Source organism: Carcharhinus amblyrhynchos, chromosome 7, assembly GCF_965287045.1.
Source record: "Carcharhinus amblyrhynchos chromosome 7, sCarAmb.v2.hapA, whole genome shotgun sequence".
Lineage (NCBI taxonomy): Eukaryota > Metazoa > Chordata > Chondrichthyes > Carcharhiniformes > Carcharhinidae > Carcharhinus > Carcharhinus amblyrhynchos.
In genome coordinates this window covers 26940053-26957861 of record NC_137330.1, presented here as the reverse complement: position 1 = coordinate 26957861, position 17809 = coordinate 26940053, and the positions used below count along the sequence as shown (strand labels likewise).

At 44.6% G+C, this 17809-nt stretch overlaps 1 protein-coding gene across 2 annotated transcripts in view; it reads left to right on the top strand.

The window, feature by feature from the left end:
- arhgef10 (Rho guanine nucleotide exchange factor (GEF) 10) overlaps nt 1–17809 on the top strand; it is a 284795-nt gene that overhangs the window by 84365 nt on the left and 182621 nt on the right. For both annotated transcript variants that reach the window (XM_080192046.1, XM_080192045.1), the window contains exons 3-8: nt 4021–4305; nt 6434–6733; nt 9064–9124; nt 11665–11744; nt 15908–15967; nt 16512–16696. In XM_080192046.1, coding sequence (XP_080048172.1) covers nt 4021–4305; nt 6434–6733; nt 9064–9124; nt 11665–11744; nt 15908–15967; nt 16512–16696 — 971 coding nt within the window. The remainder of the gene's footprint in view (nt 1–4020; nt 4306–6433; nt 6734–9063; nt 9125–11664; nt 11745–15907; nt 15968–16511; nt 16697–17809) is intronic.

Here is a 17809-nt window from a genome sequence, read left to right as displayed (position 1 = left end):
AGATAGGAAAAACAAAAGAATGTGATTGCACCAACCAGTTATGTAAGATTTTGGGACAAAGTTGTTTTTATCTCCTTAGCAGCTTGATTGCTGATGATGTGATATTCATTATCTGAAGCTTCCCAGAAGTCCCACACTGAAATTCTTTGTGAGAGATTAGTTTAGTTGCCTTGACGCTGGAATTTATCAGATAGGTCCTGCCTTGCTAGGTTAAATAAACAACTCATTTTCATAAATAATCATAGAATTTAATGATAGATAGAAGGATGCCATTCAGCCTATTGTTTGTGTGCTAGCATTTTGTTATAGCAATCCAAAAGTGATCCCACTACCCTTCACCTTCCCCATTGTCACGTACCTGCACCATCTTCAAGCGTTTCCCTCAGTTAAATGAGACCATTTGCCCTACGGCAAAGCACTCCACACTCCAAAGGCTATTTACATTTTTAAAAATACCTTCTAGCCTCTCTCCTCAGTATCTCAGGGACAATTTCAAATTGATGATGCCTGAACTCTCCAGCCTTGCAGAAATATTCTTTCCGCACTCACTATCAAAACCCTTATGTATTTCTAAAAAAACAATTTATTAAGTGTCTGTGTGTGTGTGTGTGTGTGTGTGTGTGTGTGTGTATATATGTATGTATCTCCCAGTCAGGATACTTTGTGCCTTGATGGGGAGTTGGGAGGGATGACGTTCCCAAACATTCCTGCTCTTGTCATTGGTAGCAGAGGTTGTAAGGATGCGAGGTACTGACTGACTGATCTGATTTATCCTCCTCATTGCACTTTTTGAATTTTCAAGAGCGCTTATTGCAAGAGAATTGCATCCAATCTCGAATTTGTGGATAGTTTAGGAAAAAAATTGCAGGTAACTTGTGTCCATGTTTGTATTCCCAATTTATTTTTAAGTTTATCATAACTGCAAAATACCCTCTCTTTATTAGGAATCCTTGGGTTTGTTGGCACATCTCCTGCCTGAGATCTTTCTTTTAAATTGGTGCTGCAACAGCTAAAGCCTCTAATATGAAAAATAATGATAGGCCCACTTAGTCTTAACTATTAGAGCAGCATTGCTTTAGAATATTTGGAGTATTTTTAAAAGAGTGTATGTGTCAACCTAGCATTGGTGGAGGGTATATTTTGTAATGTTTTTGGCAGTGTAAAAATGAGAAAGATATCTAGATTGGCAACACCACCCCATCAACATTCCTATTTTCCTTGAGTCAGCTGCAGCTACAGATATAGAGAAGTGGAATTAAGTGTTAAGATGTTGAACACAACTGCTCAATTCTTTAACAAGAACAGAGGGTGGTGGAAAAACCCAGCAGGTCTGATGGCACTGGTAAGGAGAAAAAGCAGAGTTAACGTTTGGCTCTTTGCCAGAACTGAAGAAAGGGAGAATGTGTTAGATCTCAAACTGTAGCTGTGAGAGATTGCAACAAAATATAGCAACTTGAAGAACAAAAGACAGATGGTGTGAAAGTGGGAAGAGATGGGGCTTGCATCAAGATGATACATGTTTGGGATATTTTGAGAAAGGGTTAGTCTAACATTGCTGAACTCAACAGCGAGTCCTGAGCACTGCAATATGCTTGACTAGAAGATGGGGCGCTGCTCCTCCAGCTTACATTGGGCTTCACTGGAGTATTGCAGCAGGCCAAGGACGGACATGTGGGCATGAGAATAATGTGCTGAGTTAAAATGGCAAGTTTATCCAGCATCCTCTGTTCTTGTTTCCGATTCCAGCATCCATAGCACTTTGCTTATTTTTTGCCAGGAGGATCAATTTGAAGGGTTCTTGTGACAATGAAATAGATCAAAAGCATCCTATCGCATGGATATTATTGACTTTTAAATCTATAATTACTCAGTAGTCTTTATTGCGACCTTCCAGCATTGGTAAGAAAACTGATCTGATGGCAAAATATTGAAGTGGCTCATGGTGAAAAACTGTAAAGCTATGGTCTACAGGTCAACGCTTCGAGAATTTAATGGAATTTTTTTTAAAATTAAGGATATCACAAGCAGCAGTGAGGTTAACTTTGAAGCAACTGAAAATATGCTGAAGTTCAGTTAAGGAGAGATACCAAGTCATTAAATTTCAGATAAGGATGTCAAAAGAAGTAAAATCAAAAGAGAGCGCTAGTCAGCAATAAAGTCAAAACTTTAGCCCGGATAAAACAGAGCATTAATAAAAGAAGGTAAGCAGGAGCAACAAGGGTTGAAGGCCTGATAGAAGCAAAATTTCTGAAGTGTAAGGGGTATTTTGGTGTGGATTACTTACAGTAATATGCTTTTATCCTGATCTTCTAAAACTTTATTGATTCAGGAATTGTCCCCTTCAATTGAATAATTGCCCAATTCTCTCCAGTAGTGCAGACTCTGAAAACTCAAACTCTGGTAACGCTTCATCTCTGGGTGAATCCCCGGTGGAGGCAGTTCACCAGCAGCCTCCAGTGGCACCTACTGGCCCCAGTGATGGCAATGGTGGGCCCTATTTTACCATAGCATTGCCAGGCACGAAAACGTGGTAAAGTCGGGTGTGAGGCCATTAATGCGGTATGTGCCCGTGTCTACGTGGATGGCCACTTTACCGAAACCCGGGAATGGAGGTGATTCGATTTGCACCCAAAACGGGCGCAATGACCATTTAAATGCATTTGCATGTATTTCAATTGAATTAATGAACTGCCCGCCCAACCTTATCAGCATTTCCCCCCTCACCACCACGTTCGCTGATTCAGAATTGCACCAAAATGAACTGCTGAATAAAAGTCTGGATCTGGCGTTCCAGCTGCGGAAGAGCAAGTTCAGAGTTTCCAACGGCTCTCTGGCTCAGATCCGGGGAGGGGGGTGAGCCAGATCATTGACTGGTTGGGGGGGGAAGGGGAGGAGGAGGAGGCGGGTCAGATGTATCTGTGGTGGGGAGGGAGGGAGGCCTGAACGTTGTCTGGTGGTGGGGGAGGGGGTGGGGTGGGATGGTGGGGCTGATCATTGTCTGGTGATTGGGGTGGGGAGGGGAAGAGGGCTGATCATTATTTGGTGGGGAGGGAGGAGGAGGAGGTGGGTCAGATGTTCCTCTGGGGTGGTGGGGGGGGCGGGATTGGTAGTGAGGCCAGATTGTTCTCTGAGGGGGTGGTAAGTTAAGCCAGACCATTCTCTGGTGGGGGGGAGTGAGACCAGATCATTTTCTGAGTGGGGGGGGGGGGGGGGGGGCGCGGTTGCGCTGTGACTGAGGAGGGAGGCGGGTAATATGTTTCTCTGGTAGGGGTAGGGGATGAATCTCTGGTAGGGGTGGGGGGGGGGTGCAGGGGGAACTGCTGCCACTCTGTGGGTGGTTGGTGGTAGGGAGAAGGGGGCAGGGGGTCATGATCAGTCTGGGTAGCAGGGGGAGGGTGAATAAGGGGGACAGTGATGCCTGTGGGGGCCATCGCTCCTGCTTTTCGCTCCCGGATTGCTTTTTCCACTTTCTGTGGCCCGGGAGCGATCTGACACGGGTGCACTTTTTCAAATTTCTTTCCAATTGCGCATGCACAATTCAGAGCTCCAATTGTTTCCAGCACCTCAGCCCTGCCCACAGTGTGAATGGGACCCGTGATTTTTTTTTAGGCTGAATGCGTATGGGGGTCCCTGAAAACAGATTGCTAAGTCAGATCGGAATTAAACCCAAATTCAGCACTCAGAATGAAAATAGTAAAATCAGGCCCAGTGACTTACATTCCTGGGCCCCAGCTTTGGCGGGACTGGAAAATCCCACTTGTGGGAAGGGTAAGAGAATCCTGCCAACTTGTCCTTAATTTACATCATTGTTTTCCATGCCCAGGTAATGTCTACTAGTTTATTGGCCAAAATCAGAATTACTCCATGATTTTTTTACATGTCTTTAATCAAGTCGCATCTTACGAAGCATATGACTTCAACTCCAAATACACATCAATTTATAACGGTCGCAGTATTGTATATTGTTTTAAATGGAAATTAAAACTTTCCGCTAATTGCATCATTTCTGTTTTCTTTCAGTGCTAGAAAATGAACTTCCATACGTTGATGATGATGATGATCAAGAGGAGGGCAAAATATTTGACTTTGACAGTGACGAGATACCTGAAGCAGACAGAGAGGCCATCCCTGACCCTGTGCCTGTATCTCGAAATGAATTGGAACATTGCACTACACAAAACCCGATGCAGGAAATTGTTACTGCAGATGCATCGCCTGAGAACCATGGATATTATGAAATATCGGAAACTAATTTGCCGCTACACAAAAGTGATTTTGATCAAGACCCTAATGCAGTGGCACAAGGTAATAGTCATACAATTAAATTAGACTGGTCACACATCTGAATGAGTGATCTATTTCCTCTAATAAATTTCCTTAAATAAAGCTATTATACTGTACCAGACCTTAGAAAAATATATTAGTGTCAGAAGGTATGAAATACGGATTCACTAGATTGATACTGGGTCTAATTTCAAGGACAAATTGCAGAGACGTGATTGTATTCTCTTGAAATTAGAATAACAAGTGGTGATTTAATTGAGCCTTTTAAGATAATTAACAAAACTTATGGGGTAGGTAGATGTTAAGAATTGGAAGGGGTTTAATTTAAATAGCTCTGGTTTCTGTTCTCACTATCCATTGTAAACAAAAAGGTGTTTTGATGTTGATTTCTTTCTTGTTAAGAGGAGGCATATTTCCCAACCCTTCAGTTTTGATGTGATTCAGTTTTGATTGTTAATCCCACACCAAACTCCAGATCAGGTAAACCCAGAGGGATAGTTTATTCGCACACACTCAAATACAACGAGATGGCAGCAACGCAGTCTCCATTTTCACTGATGCAATAAAAGAGGGGGAAGAGAGAATGAATTAGAGGGCAATGAGCACAGCGGAAAGAATTGTTATTTCATGTGAGTTCAGAGAGCTGAATCAAAGTCTAGTGGTGTGTTCTTTCTCAGAAGTTGGCAGCTTGAAGTCTGAAACTGGATAATTCACCTGTCCTGTATAGATGCCTTCCATGGTGAAATAGGCGTGTAGAGATGAATTAGTCTTGTAGGTGATGGTACAGAAGTTCCAGCAGGAACATTGTAGATGGTAACCAGGCATTCACCTGGACAGTGCTCTTGTTCTGAGCTGCCTCTTGTTCAGTGGAAGATGACAGACTGATTGGCAGACAGCAAGACAGTGCAACTGCTCCTTCTATCCAAGGGTGTCATGTGACTCAAACTTTTTGCGTCTTTGAAATCCAGCCCAGGGTTCTGATTTTACTCCTCAAGTTGTCAGTCTTTTCAGTTTATGTTGTTAACATGTCTAGTTCGAAATGTCTTCCTCCACATTAGTAGCTGTATATTTGCAAATACACAATGAACAATTAAAATTCTACATTACTGAAAATGTTCAAATTTTTCGAGGAAAACCAATAAAATAAAAGGAAGCAGAATTTTCAATTGCAAGGTTTCCCATCTCTGGTGACCGCAGTTGGATGTAGAGAGTCATAGAGCAAAGCATAGGAGATTGTCTACAAGGCTGGTGCAGACGCAATGGGCTGAAGGGCCTTTTCTGTGCTGTAGACCTCTGAGTTTGCGAAGGAATGGATAAGCTGAGCAGCCCCCAAGATCAGCAGCCCAATAAGCCCGTGTAGCAAGAGTGATTGATGGATGGAATCAAAGAAAGTGGAGACTGCCACGCCCTCTCAAAGGCCAATACTTTCTATTTTTAGAGGCCTAGCATCCATTTTCCACACATTGGCTGTAATACCAAGTGGTAGAGCAATTGGACAGAGTGCCAGGCAGCCCTCCTGGGATTTGCGTGCCATTAGTAGGGATGGAGTGGCCAGTGTTGGTCCTAGTGCAAGTTAGTCAAGCTAGAGGTGAAGTAGGCCTCATTGCTCAGTTATTTTATAACCACTGTGCCCTACTATGGGGTGGCATGTAGCACAGTGGTTTGCGTTGCTGCCGCATAGCACCAGGGACCCAAGTTCGATTCCCGGCTTGGGTCACTGTCTATACGGAGTCTGCAAGTTCTCCTTGTACATGCGTGGGTTTCCTCTGAGAGCTCCGGTTTCCTCTCTCAGTCTGTAAGATGAGCTAGTTAGGTGGATTGATCATGCTAAGTCATCTCCCTCAGTGTACCTGAACAGGTGCTGGAGTGTGGCAACTGGGAGAATTTCAGTCTTCATTGCGGTGTTAATGTAAACCTACTTATGATACTAATAACTAAATCTATTCCACCTGAGTTTGGGTGTGATAATGGAGGAGGATCCTGCCCCTGGATTCAAAATACTGTCAACCGTATTGTAAAGATTTGAGTTTGGATTTAAAGGAAGCGTTAGTGGAAAATAATTTGGAGGGGGGTTGGGAGAGGGGAGCGTTGAACTGGATTCCCAGACAATCTGAAGACATTTTTTTGAAGAAAGTGTTTGTCTTTGCAGAAAATGGCACTGCTGTCAGTTTGCTACACTCGCCTGCAAAAGCCACAGCTGAAACGCCGCTTGCAAAAGTGAATCCATATTCAGTTATAGATATCTCACCACTCCAGGAAAATGACCAGGTTGAATTACAAAGAGAGGAACAAAGCCATCAAGACAATAAGGCAACAAGTCATACGCTCCCTGCTGGATACTGTGTGCCAGTTCCGTGTGGATATGCTGTACCATCCAATGTACCATTGCTGGTTCCCACCTATTCAGCACCTGTCACTTTAATAAGAAATGTGTCCTTCGATGAGGAAGGTGAGGTGTCTACATTGTGAAAATTGACAATAAGATTTATTAACTGTAATCTATTAGTTTGCTCTCGATGGTTGTATTTCTAAGGACTAAGCCATTTTAGAAAGTGGGAAAAGTTAATATTCACAACTAGTCTGTCCGATTTTTTTTAACCTCAACCAACCAACCAACTCACCATATCCCTCAACCTCTCATTGCTAATTATCTTCTGAATCCATATATAAAGATGTGTAAAAGTAAAAAGGGGCAACTTGAAGTTTTTGCAAGCCAATAGCTGGGTGTTTGGATGAAATGGGACAGAGAGAATAAAAGGTAGAGGTCAAGGACAGTTACCTGAACCTCTGAGCAGCTCCACATAATCATTGTATAACTTTTTAGCTTCTTTGGATTATTTAAATATGATCCTGTAAAGCTGGGGGCGATTCTCCCAAAAGTGCTGAATTGGCAGGAAAGCTGTTCTAAATCCCGACTGTTTTGTCAGTTCAGCTTCTCACCAGAATTTGTGCACTGCAGAGGTCCCAGTCATGAATATCATTAAAAACCCAGGGGGCGGAGCCCGTTCTGGAGCGCTGCGCATGTGCAGTGGCCCCAAAGTGCCAACCTCCCATTTGCTGGTCAGCCTGATCGCTGCCCAGCCTGGGACCCCCACAGTGCTGCCTCTCCAACCACTGCTCTCCCCCTCTCCCCATGGCCGATCACAGCCCCCACAGCAATTCCTAGGCCAGCCCTGACCATCGCTGTCCTGGAGTGCCCCAGTGTCCAGGTTCCACCCCCCTTACCCTGGCAGACCCTGTGCCAACTCACCTGCACCCCGCCCCACCACCCACCCCCCACCACCCCCCACACCCACCCCCCCTACCCCACCCCCCTACCCCACCCCACCCCCTACCCCCCCACCCCCCACCCCACACCCCCACTCCCCACCCCACCCTCCCACCCCACACCCCCACTCCCCACCCCACCCCTCCCACCCCACCCATCCCACCCCACACCCCCCACACCCCACCCCTCCCACCCCACACCCTCACTCCCCACCCCACCCTCCCACCCCACACCCCCACTCCCCACCCCACCCTCCCACCCCACACCCCACCCCACCTCCTACCCCCCCGCCACCCCCCCACCCCACCCCCTACCCCCCCGCCACCCCCCCACCCCACCCCCTACCCCCCGCCACCCCACCCCCTACCCCCCGCCACCCCACCCCCTACCCCCCCACCACCACCAACCCCACCCCACCCCCTACCCCCCCACCACCCACCCCCTACCCCCCGCCACCCCACCCCCTACCCCCCCCCGCCACCACCCAACCCCCACCCCACCCCCTACCCTCCACCACCACCCACCCCCTACCCCCCCACCACCTACCCCCTACCCCCCCACCACCACCCACCCCCCACCACCACCACCACCCACCCCCCACCACCACCACCACCCACCCCCCCAACCCCACCATCACCCACCCCACCAACCCCCCCCCCCCCCCCCCCCCACCACCACCCCGAGGCAGGCTCCCTCTCTGGCAGACCATCCATCCCCCCAGCCCGCCCCAATTGCTGCCCTCCCTGCAATCTTGTCTGCAGGGTGGCAGCGGGACCCCCATCCCCACTGATTGTCCCTAGGCCCTGCCCACAATAGGCCCCACCCCCTTGCCTGATGCACATTGGGCAGTGCTAAGTTGCTCGCTGGGCATGTGCACTTTGCCCCTTGGGCAATGCCAGGGTGCCCACGTTTGGGGGCACCACCACCCCACCGCCTGATCCCCTGGGATGACCTGATTGTCCCCCCATTCATTCCGTCGGAGTTTTCAGTAGCTCCCTGAATGTGGAGAACTAGTCTGAACCCCACCATAATGAAGTACTCCTGGTGTGGCGGGAGATTCGATTGAGACTTGAAAGGTCCTGATAATTACATAATATGCATATTTAAAACAGATTAAAAACAGGTTTAAATCACGTACCTGCCTTCCCACTGGTTTCCAGCGTGGTCTGACTGGTGACTGTTCGCCGGCTCAGGGAAATGTGCATGTGATCCTCGTGCATGCACAAATCCCTGTTCAAGCCCACAGACGCACATTACCCCCCCCCACGATCCGACAGAAAATTTGGGGGTCGCAATGGGAGAATCACAGCCCTTATTTCTGATTTTGGTACCAATAGTAGCAAATTGAGAATTGTGTGGCAGTGAAAGGTGTTGGTAAGGAGAGGCAAGAGGGAGAGAGAAAACACACTTCTTGAAAAGGTGTAAACCTCTAAAAGTGGGAATCTTATTCATCCTGATCCCAGTTAATTTGAGAGCACTTTTTGATAATGTTATTTCCTGTATATTCACAGCACCATTTAAAAGTGAAGATTCTGATGCTAGTCTAACTCAGCCAAACAGCCAGCCAGTTGGGTAAGTTGGCACCCATTTTATATTATTGATTAAGTGATGCATTTTCACAGGGAATATTTTCCATATTTAAAGCCCTCATTGCCCTTCTGCCCTTTTCTGTTCAGTCTTTGTTTCCTTGTGCTGTTCTGCTAAGGTGTAGATATGTGACCCTACAGGACTGCAAATTTAACTGCAAATTAAACACTGATTTTCTTTCTTTTGAAGATTACTCACTTATGCAGACTGGAAATTGGAACATTGCTTTGTTCATGGAAAGATCAATTAAGACATTCTGGGTGGGATTTTCTGCCGCATTCACCCCAAAACCAGAAAATTCCAGTCAAGGTCAACAAACTCCCCCCCTCCACGCGAGCGATGATTCCCATGGCAGGCGGGATTGGAAAATTTCTTCCTCTGTTTCTAGTGCGCTGTATTCCTGCACAGATTTGTTTACCTGATCCAGTTTTCAATATTAATATTCTCATCCTTATTTTCACATTACCCCATGCTCCAGCTTCTCTGTAACTTCTTCAGCCCTCACACCCTCTGAGTTATCGGGGCTCTTCTAATTCTGACCTCTTGTGATTCCCCAGTTGTTATCACTCCACCCATTGGCAGCTGTGCCTTTGGTTGCTGAGGCCTGAAGGTTCTCGAATTCCTTCCTTCGAACCCTCCACCAATCTCCATCTCTTTCTACCTCTACTTTCTGCCGCTACTTAAAACCTAATTTTTTTGTCCAAGCTTTTGATTATCTGACCTAATATCTCCTTATGTGGCTTAATGTCAGATATTATTTGATAGCATTCCTGTGAATTGTTTAGGGATATTTTACATCAATAAAAGCACAATTTAAATGCAAGGTATTGATAGAGATAGTAAACAATTTAATGGTTTCTTCATTTCCCTCCCCTCAAGCGTAATGCAAGTTTGCTTGAGACAAGGTGTGGTATCTGAAACATGATGGACAAGGGGCATGTACATAGAACCATAGAATCCCTACAGTGCAGAAAGAGGCTGATCAGCCCATTGATTCAGCACCGTCTCTCTGAACAAGCACACCACTCAGATCATCTTCTCTGTCCCATCCCCACAACTTGGTCCGTTTACTGTGGCCAATTCACCTAACCTGCAATTCTTTGGTCTGAGAGGAAACCGGGGTGCCTGGAGAAAACCCACACAGACACGGGGAGAATGAGCAAGCTCCCCACAGTCGGCCTAGGCCAGAATCGAAGCTAGGTCCTTTGGCACTGTGAGGCATATGCAAAAATCTTTTAATAGTATATAGATATATATGTACTTGATAATAGTTACAGGCGATAGCGCATAACTTCTGATCTCCGAGGTGTCACCCCTCAGAGGTCCCCCAACGTGCACTGGGAGACCACCTGAAAGTCTCCATTGCATGGCCATTGTCTGGAAAGTTCAAACTTCAGCTGGGCAGTTATCTGCAATGTGAACCATTGGATCTGAACCATTCCAATGATTTACAGTATTAGTTATCCCAGGAAAAGTTAGAAGAATTATAGGCTCTTCTATCTCCTGGGACACCATTGTATTAATCCCACCCTCCTTCCTCCAGCCCCAACCAACTTACCCATTTACTGTACCTTCTCCCTGGCTTCTGTATGGAAATCAGTGCCACAAAGGGGTGCTTGACTGTCCCCAACTCCACTTGACTGAGCGGATTCCTGAATAGCTGCACTGCGCTTTTCTCACCTGGCCTGCGTTGGAAGGCTGGGTGAGAAAGGCACGTCAGCATTTCAGTGTAATTAAATAGGCATGTCAGTCACAGCAATCTGGCTGTGATCGGCATGTCACAGAAGTTATGGCCCATATTAGTTGACCAGTCATGACATTCCTTTGCCCTGCATAGTTGGGGAAAAATTGTCTCAGATGTAAATGCGATTCCTTATAAAGCTTGGCAGTAACTGTATCTGCTTTTTTTCCCTCATCTACTTCATTCTCTGCTCCAATTTCTTTTATTGTGGTGAAAGAATGTCCGCAACTTCTTTTTTTTCTCGTCAATTCTTTGCTTCCCTTCATTTCTTAGACAAATGTTTCAGCACGTATATTTTCTGGTGTACTGAATTCTCATCCTGGGCGTCTGGACAGGCTCCTGGCTGCACTAAACATGCTCTCCATTAAAATTTCTCCTACATTTGCATTGCTGCAAAATTCCAAGAATCAAGTAATGTTACAAGTGGAAAACTAGAAATTGGATTTGTTTCCACTCTGCTTTTGGCACCTATTAGAAGTTAGAAATAGTTATTTGCAGTCGCAACATAAAATGAAGATAAAGGTTAGACAATTGTGCTTTGCTGATTTAATGGTAACTAGTTTTGCATGTTTTTACACTATATACTGTGTCATTTTGGAAAGTTCACATCTGATATTTTATTGTAAGCATTTCAAAGAACCAGTAACATTTGGAAGCTTTCCAATCTCAAGAAAAATGAAGACTTATGGTTGCAATAGCTACCCTGTCTTATTTGTGTTTGTACCAATGTATTCACTAAAAATGCACTGTATGTTACAAATTATTTTATTCCATTTTATTATAGTGATGATTACCTTGCTTTGGACACAGAAGATGCCTTTACCAAATGGGCTTCAGACCCAGCAAATACAGCATGGCTAGAGGGTATGTATCAATGACAAAAAGAATGCATCATAAATCTTCAATTTACAATAAGCATCTTGTGTAAAAGTGCATCACTCGTTTTGGACCGAGAATTGCAGGTAAAATGTTGAATTTATTCTCTCCAGCACATACTTGATTTTGGCAGCATTAGGATAAAGTATTTGGCCGTGTGTTGTCATGAGCAACGGTGCAGCAGAGGGAAGTTTATGATAGCTGAGATGCAGCAGCAGAGACACCGGGCATGAATTCTAATTAAGCGAAACTAATGTGCTAATTAGTGAAGTTTCGAAAGAAGAATGTGGTGAGCATTCAACAAAGAAATGTAGACCAGTCGAGCATTGAAGAGAAGTGTCAATCCAATGAATACGCAAGATAAGTATTGACCAAACTCAGACTTAAAGCTGTGTTGCCAGTTTAGAAAAAAATGTGGGCATCTCCATTGTTGTTTGGCAACTGGTGTTGGATGATTCCTGCAATGGTATAACTATTTACACAATCTGCAAAAAATTGCCCTCTAACTTTGCAGTGGATAAAGACAGTGATGTTGATAGTTCTCATATGGACACAGAGCAAGAATGAAGACACTGACCTACACTCTCTATTTTTCACCAGTGAATTTGTAGTCTTCTTCATGCCACTTGCACTTAGTTTAAAACTGATCTTTATTTTTGCCTCCCTTTTCTGAAAACATCTGCCTTTTAAAAGTTTAATTTATTGTTAATACCTACTCTTTCAATCACTGAGGTTTCAGTTGGTTTCCCTTTTTGTTTTTAGAATTATGCAGCACAGAAGGTGGCCATTTGGCCCATTGTCCCTGTGCTGCTCCTCTGAAAGAGCAATCCCATTCGTCCTACTCTCCTGCTCTTTCCCCTACTTGCACATTTATCTTATCACTTCCTGTTCAAAAGTTACTGTTGAATCTGCTACAACCATTCTTTCAGGCTGGGCATTCCAACTGATACCCACTTCTTGGAGTACAAGTAAGACATCAGAACATAGGCACTAGGAGCAGGAGTAGGCCATCTGGCCCTTCGAGCCTGCTCCACCATTCAATAAGATCATGGCTGATCTTTTCATGGACCCAACTCCACTAACCCGACTGCTCACGATAATCCTTAATTCCTTTACTGTTCAAAAATTTATCTTTGCCTTAAAAACATTCAATGAGGTAGCCTCAACTGCTTCACTGGGCAGCAAATTCCACAGATTCACAACCCTTTGGGTGAAGAAGTTCTGCCTCAACTCAGTCCTAGATCTGCCCCCCCCCTTATTTTGAAACTATATCCCCATGTTCTAGTTTCTCCTGCCAATGGAAACAACTTATCGGCTTCTATCTTCTCTATCGCCTTCGTAATATTATGTTGAGATCAGTTCCCCCCTCATTCTTCTAAATTCCAATGACTATAGTCCCAGTCAACTCAGTCACTCCTCATAAGCCAACTCTGTCAACTTCAGAATAAACTTAATGAATCTCTCCTGCACCCTCTCCAGGACCAGTGCATCCTTTTTCAGAAGAGAACAAAACTATCCACAGTACTCCAGGTGTGGCCTCACCAGCACCTTATACAGCTATAACATAACCTCGCTGTTTTTAAACTCCATCCCTCTAGCAATGAAGGACAAAATTCCATTTGCTTTCTTAATTACCTGCTGCACCTGCAAACCAACTCCTTGAGATTCCTGCACAAGGACACCCAGGTCCCTCTGCGCAGCAGCATGCTATAATTCTTTACCATTTAAATAATAGTCCATTTTGCTGTTATTCATGCTAAAATGGATGACCTCACATTTACCAACATTGTACACCATCTGCCAGACCCTTGCCCACTTAAACTATCTGTATCCCTCTGCAGATTTTCAGTGTCCTCTGCACACCTTTGCTCTGCCACTCATCTTAGTGTCATCTGTGAACTTTGACACACAACATTTAGTCCCCAACTCAAAATCACCTTTGTAAATAGTAAATGATTGCAGTTCCAACACTGATCCCTGAGGCTCACCACTAGTCACTGATTGCCAATCAGAAAAACACCCATTTATCTGCATTCTTTGGACCTGATTTTACCATCGCGTTGCAGCTGTTTTCAGGCGCAAAAACTTGGTAAAGTCAGGCGTCAGGCACATAGCTCGATCCGTGCCTGCCTCCTAGCCGCAATCGGGACCATGCCCGAAATGGGCACAACGGGCATTTAAATGTATTTGCATACAATTAAATTGACTTAGTGGGCTGCATGCCCAACTTTACTGGCACTTCCCCCTTTACCACTGCGTTCGCCCATCAGCATGAAACAGACATGCTCCACAAAAGTCCGATGCAGCTGCCCCAGTTAGTGAGGACGTGGGCCCTGTGGTCTGATGGCTCTCTGCTTGGGAGCAGGGCGGGGTGTTCCACTGCCACTCTGCCTGAGATCAGTGGAGGAGAAGGAGGAGGAGTCTGCTGCTACTCTACCTAAAATAACTGGGGGAAAGGGTGTCTGCTGCCACTCTGCCTGCGATCAGTGGGTGAGGGGAGGGGAGATCTGCTGCCACTCTGCCTGTGATCAGTGGGGGAGAAGGGAGGTACAATGCCACTCTGCCTGAGATTAGTGGGGCAGGGGAGGGGAGGTCCGCTGCCATTCTGCCTGAAATCAGAAGGGGGGAGGGGCCCACAATCAGTCTGGGTGACAGGGGCTGGGGAGATAAATGGGTCAGTAATGTTTGGGGGTAGCGGGCGGGGCAATGTCTATGGGAGCCAGGGGAAGGCATTATCCGGCTTGGGAGCAATGTTGCAGGGGAGCAGCATTTTATCATTTTTTGTGTGCACATGCGCAGTTGGAGGCACCAATCAGAGCTGCAGGGTTTCGGGCACATTAAGCCCCACCCACAGACTTTAACAGCGCGATTTGGAATCGCTGATATATTTTTCAGGCAGAGTGCATATGGGGCCACCTGAGAACGGGTCTGAATGTCAGATCTGAAATACTCCCAGTTTTAATCCGCCCGGCACTTAGAATCAAAATAGTAAAATAGGGCCCTTTGATTTCTGTTGGTTAACCAATCCTCTATCCATGTTGATACATTACCCGTAACAATGTGCTCCTTTATCTAATGCAGCAGCCTTTTGTGCGGCACCTGGTCGGATGCCTTTTGGAAATCCAGATATACCACATTCACCAGTTCCCCATTGTCCATTGCACTCAAAATGTCCTCAAAGAATTTCAGTAAACTAGTTAAACATGACCTGCCTTTCATGAACCCATGATGCATCTGCCTAATGGGACAATTTCTATCCAGATGTCTCTCTATTTCTTCCTAGATGATAGATTCAATCATTTTCCCCAGTGCAGAAGTTAAGCTAACTGGCCTATAGTTACCCACCTTTTCTCTACAGTGGGGTCAAACTTGCTGTTTTCCAATCATGTTTCCAATACATTTTCTCTTTAGTAATATTTTAAAATACTGCGTTCCAACTAACTTGTAATAATTATTACTCAGCGCTGTAGCCTAGTCCATTTCCCCAAGTCTTCACACTTTTAAATTTTGCAATATTAAAATTGGTATTAGAATTTTGTTACCCTTATTCAGCCTCTCCCTGTTCATGTGCGATGCAGTAAACATTATTATCCAGATATTTGCCCACTTAAACACCATTGCTTATACTTTCCACTGAACCTTAAATAAGAGGCTCGTGTTCGGCCATAAGAATAATGGTGAAGCTATTGGTGCTTGTTGTCATTAAAGTGCAAATTGGACCTATTTCCAGAAACCCATGCAATTATTTGTAGAAATGAGGAAGTTGCTATCTGAGTTCCCCTGTTCCTCCAGAAGTCTCACGATAATAGTATCTCACTGATTTAGTATCGAATTGCATGGAACGGGGTGAAGTAGTACAATTTATCTCTAAATACCCACACCAGAAAAATGTTAGGACTTGTCCATTCCAGTGTAAGTAAGTTTATAACTGCCTGATAAATCCCAATTGCTGCCAAATGCTCTTTTTGGCACTGTGGAAAGTAACTTTGCAAGTGCAGAATCTCATTACTACAGATTTTAATTATTCTGGTTATTTTTAAAAATCCTTTGCTTCTGTCTCTCGTTTCTCCCTCTTTCTCAATCGCATCTTTCTTTCCCTCCCTTTAAAATTATGTATCAATTATCTGAAAAACTTCTGTCATACCTCGCAGGTCAGGATGAAGTGATTTATGATGATGTGCCAAGAGAAAGTTCTGATGCATCAGCAACAGGTAAGTGATGGTTCAAATCGGTTCATTTTTTTTCTGCAGTGTACATTTTAGCTGGAATTTTACTGCCTCGCCCACCATGGGAATCTGAGTGGGTGAGGGGTAGACCATGCAAAGGTCTGTTGACTTTGGATGGGATTTCTTACAGTTTTGGGATGAGTGAGGTCATAAAATCCCTCTCTCTGTCTCTGAATGTTCCAATGCACATATGTTGAAGTGTGTTCTTCTCACAGTAGCACTGTATGCTGAGATGGCAAAAAGAATCTATTGCCATTTACATGCTAAGTTTTATATATATTTTGAAATTAAATGTCAATTAGTGTAATTTTTTAATTACATGTATGCATAATGTCTGACATATAGATATGTGCATTCACTGTATGGAACTCACTTTAATTCTGAAGGCATATGTAAATCTACCAGTCTTTTTTTTGAGTCTTCTGCTGTTGTCGATATGAGTTTTATCTTAGTTGACCTATTGCACAATTAGAAGAGAGATTTGAAGTGACACTTGAGTAAACATCTGTAATTGAAACCTTGTTGCCAGATCCAGAAGAACTCATTTACGATGATGTGGAACATGGAGACGAGGCTGCAACAAGCTCTTTGGATTATGGTTGGAGTTCCAGTGAGTTTGAGAGCTATGATGAGCAAAGTGATGGAGAAACTAAAAATGAAAATGGAATTCCCAACTCTTTCCTCCAAGGCAAATCTCACAAGAATAAGATACATGTATGTACTGTGTATGCACACAAAGACCTTCATTTTAAGCCTTGAATCCTCACAGGGGTAATGAGCACTAGGTGGAAGAACTTGCTAAAGAATGTTCCCATTTGGTATAGAAGAAAATGGCATCCTTAGAGAAAGGTTCATATTTCTTTTCCTCAGATTGAGCATCTTTCTGATTTAGCCACTCAGTGATTTGACTGGGAAATGTCTGTGTTCCCCAGAGCTGAAAATAATAAGGGGCATTGAACTGAAACCAGCCTGAGGACTGTTGCAGTTGTGGGAGTACTGGAATCTATGCAATTAATCAGGAAATCTGTGGATAAGAGGCCGGATTTGAGGAGATTTTGAAGACTTACTTAAGGCCTTCCGATATGGACTTTGTGGTGGATCGGTGGCAGTCTCCCCACCTTCCCACATGATTAAAGGCCCACCATCTCAATTTACCACAGGGGAGCGCATTACATTCTGGTCAAGAAGTGAGAGGACTTTATAGGCAGGATTGTTATTGTGCATCTTTATACACTTCTTAGTAACTGAATGGCACAATTTTGGTGTATGTTTAAAAACAGGTTGCCATGTCAATTCCTCATAGGAGGTTTGTAGTTGAGAAGGAGTAACAAATAAAGTAACAGATCCTGAAAATGTGTAAAAATGTTTGTGTGGTTAGTCAAAATCCATTACATCCAAGTTCAACTTGTTTTCTCAAGGCCAGCTTAGGGTGGGCAGTAAATACTGACTGGCCTTGTCAGTGATATTCAGATACCATGAACAAATAAAACAAAATTGAGCGTTTTAAAAGAAAAATCTGCCCCCTGCTGGATATTTGCAATGCCCCTTCTATAACTCAGTAAGAAGTCTCACAACACCATGGTAAAGTCCAACAGGTTTATTTGGTACCAAATGCCACCACTTAAGAACATAAGAAATAGGAGCAGGAGTAGGCCATCTAGCCCTTTGAGCCTGCCCCACCATTCAATAAGATCATGGCTGATCTGTCGTGGCTCAGTTCCACTTTCCCGCCCTCTCCCCATAACCCTTAATCCCCTCGCTTATCAAAAACCCATCCACCTGCGTCTTAAAAATATTTAGTGAGGCAGCCTCCACCACTTCAACGGG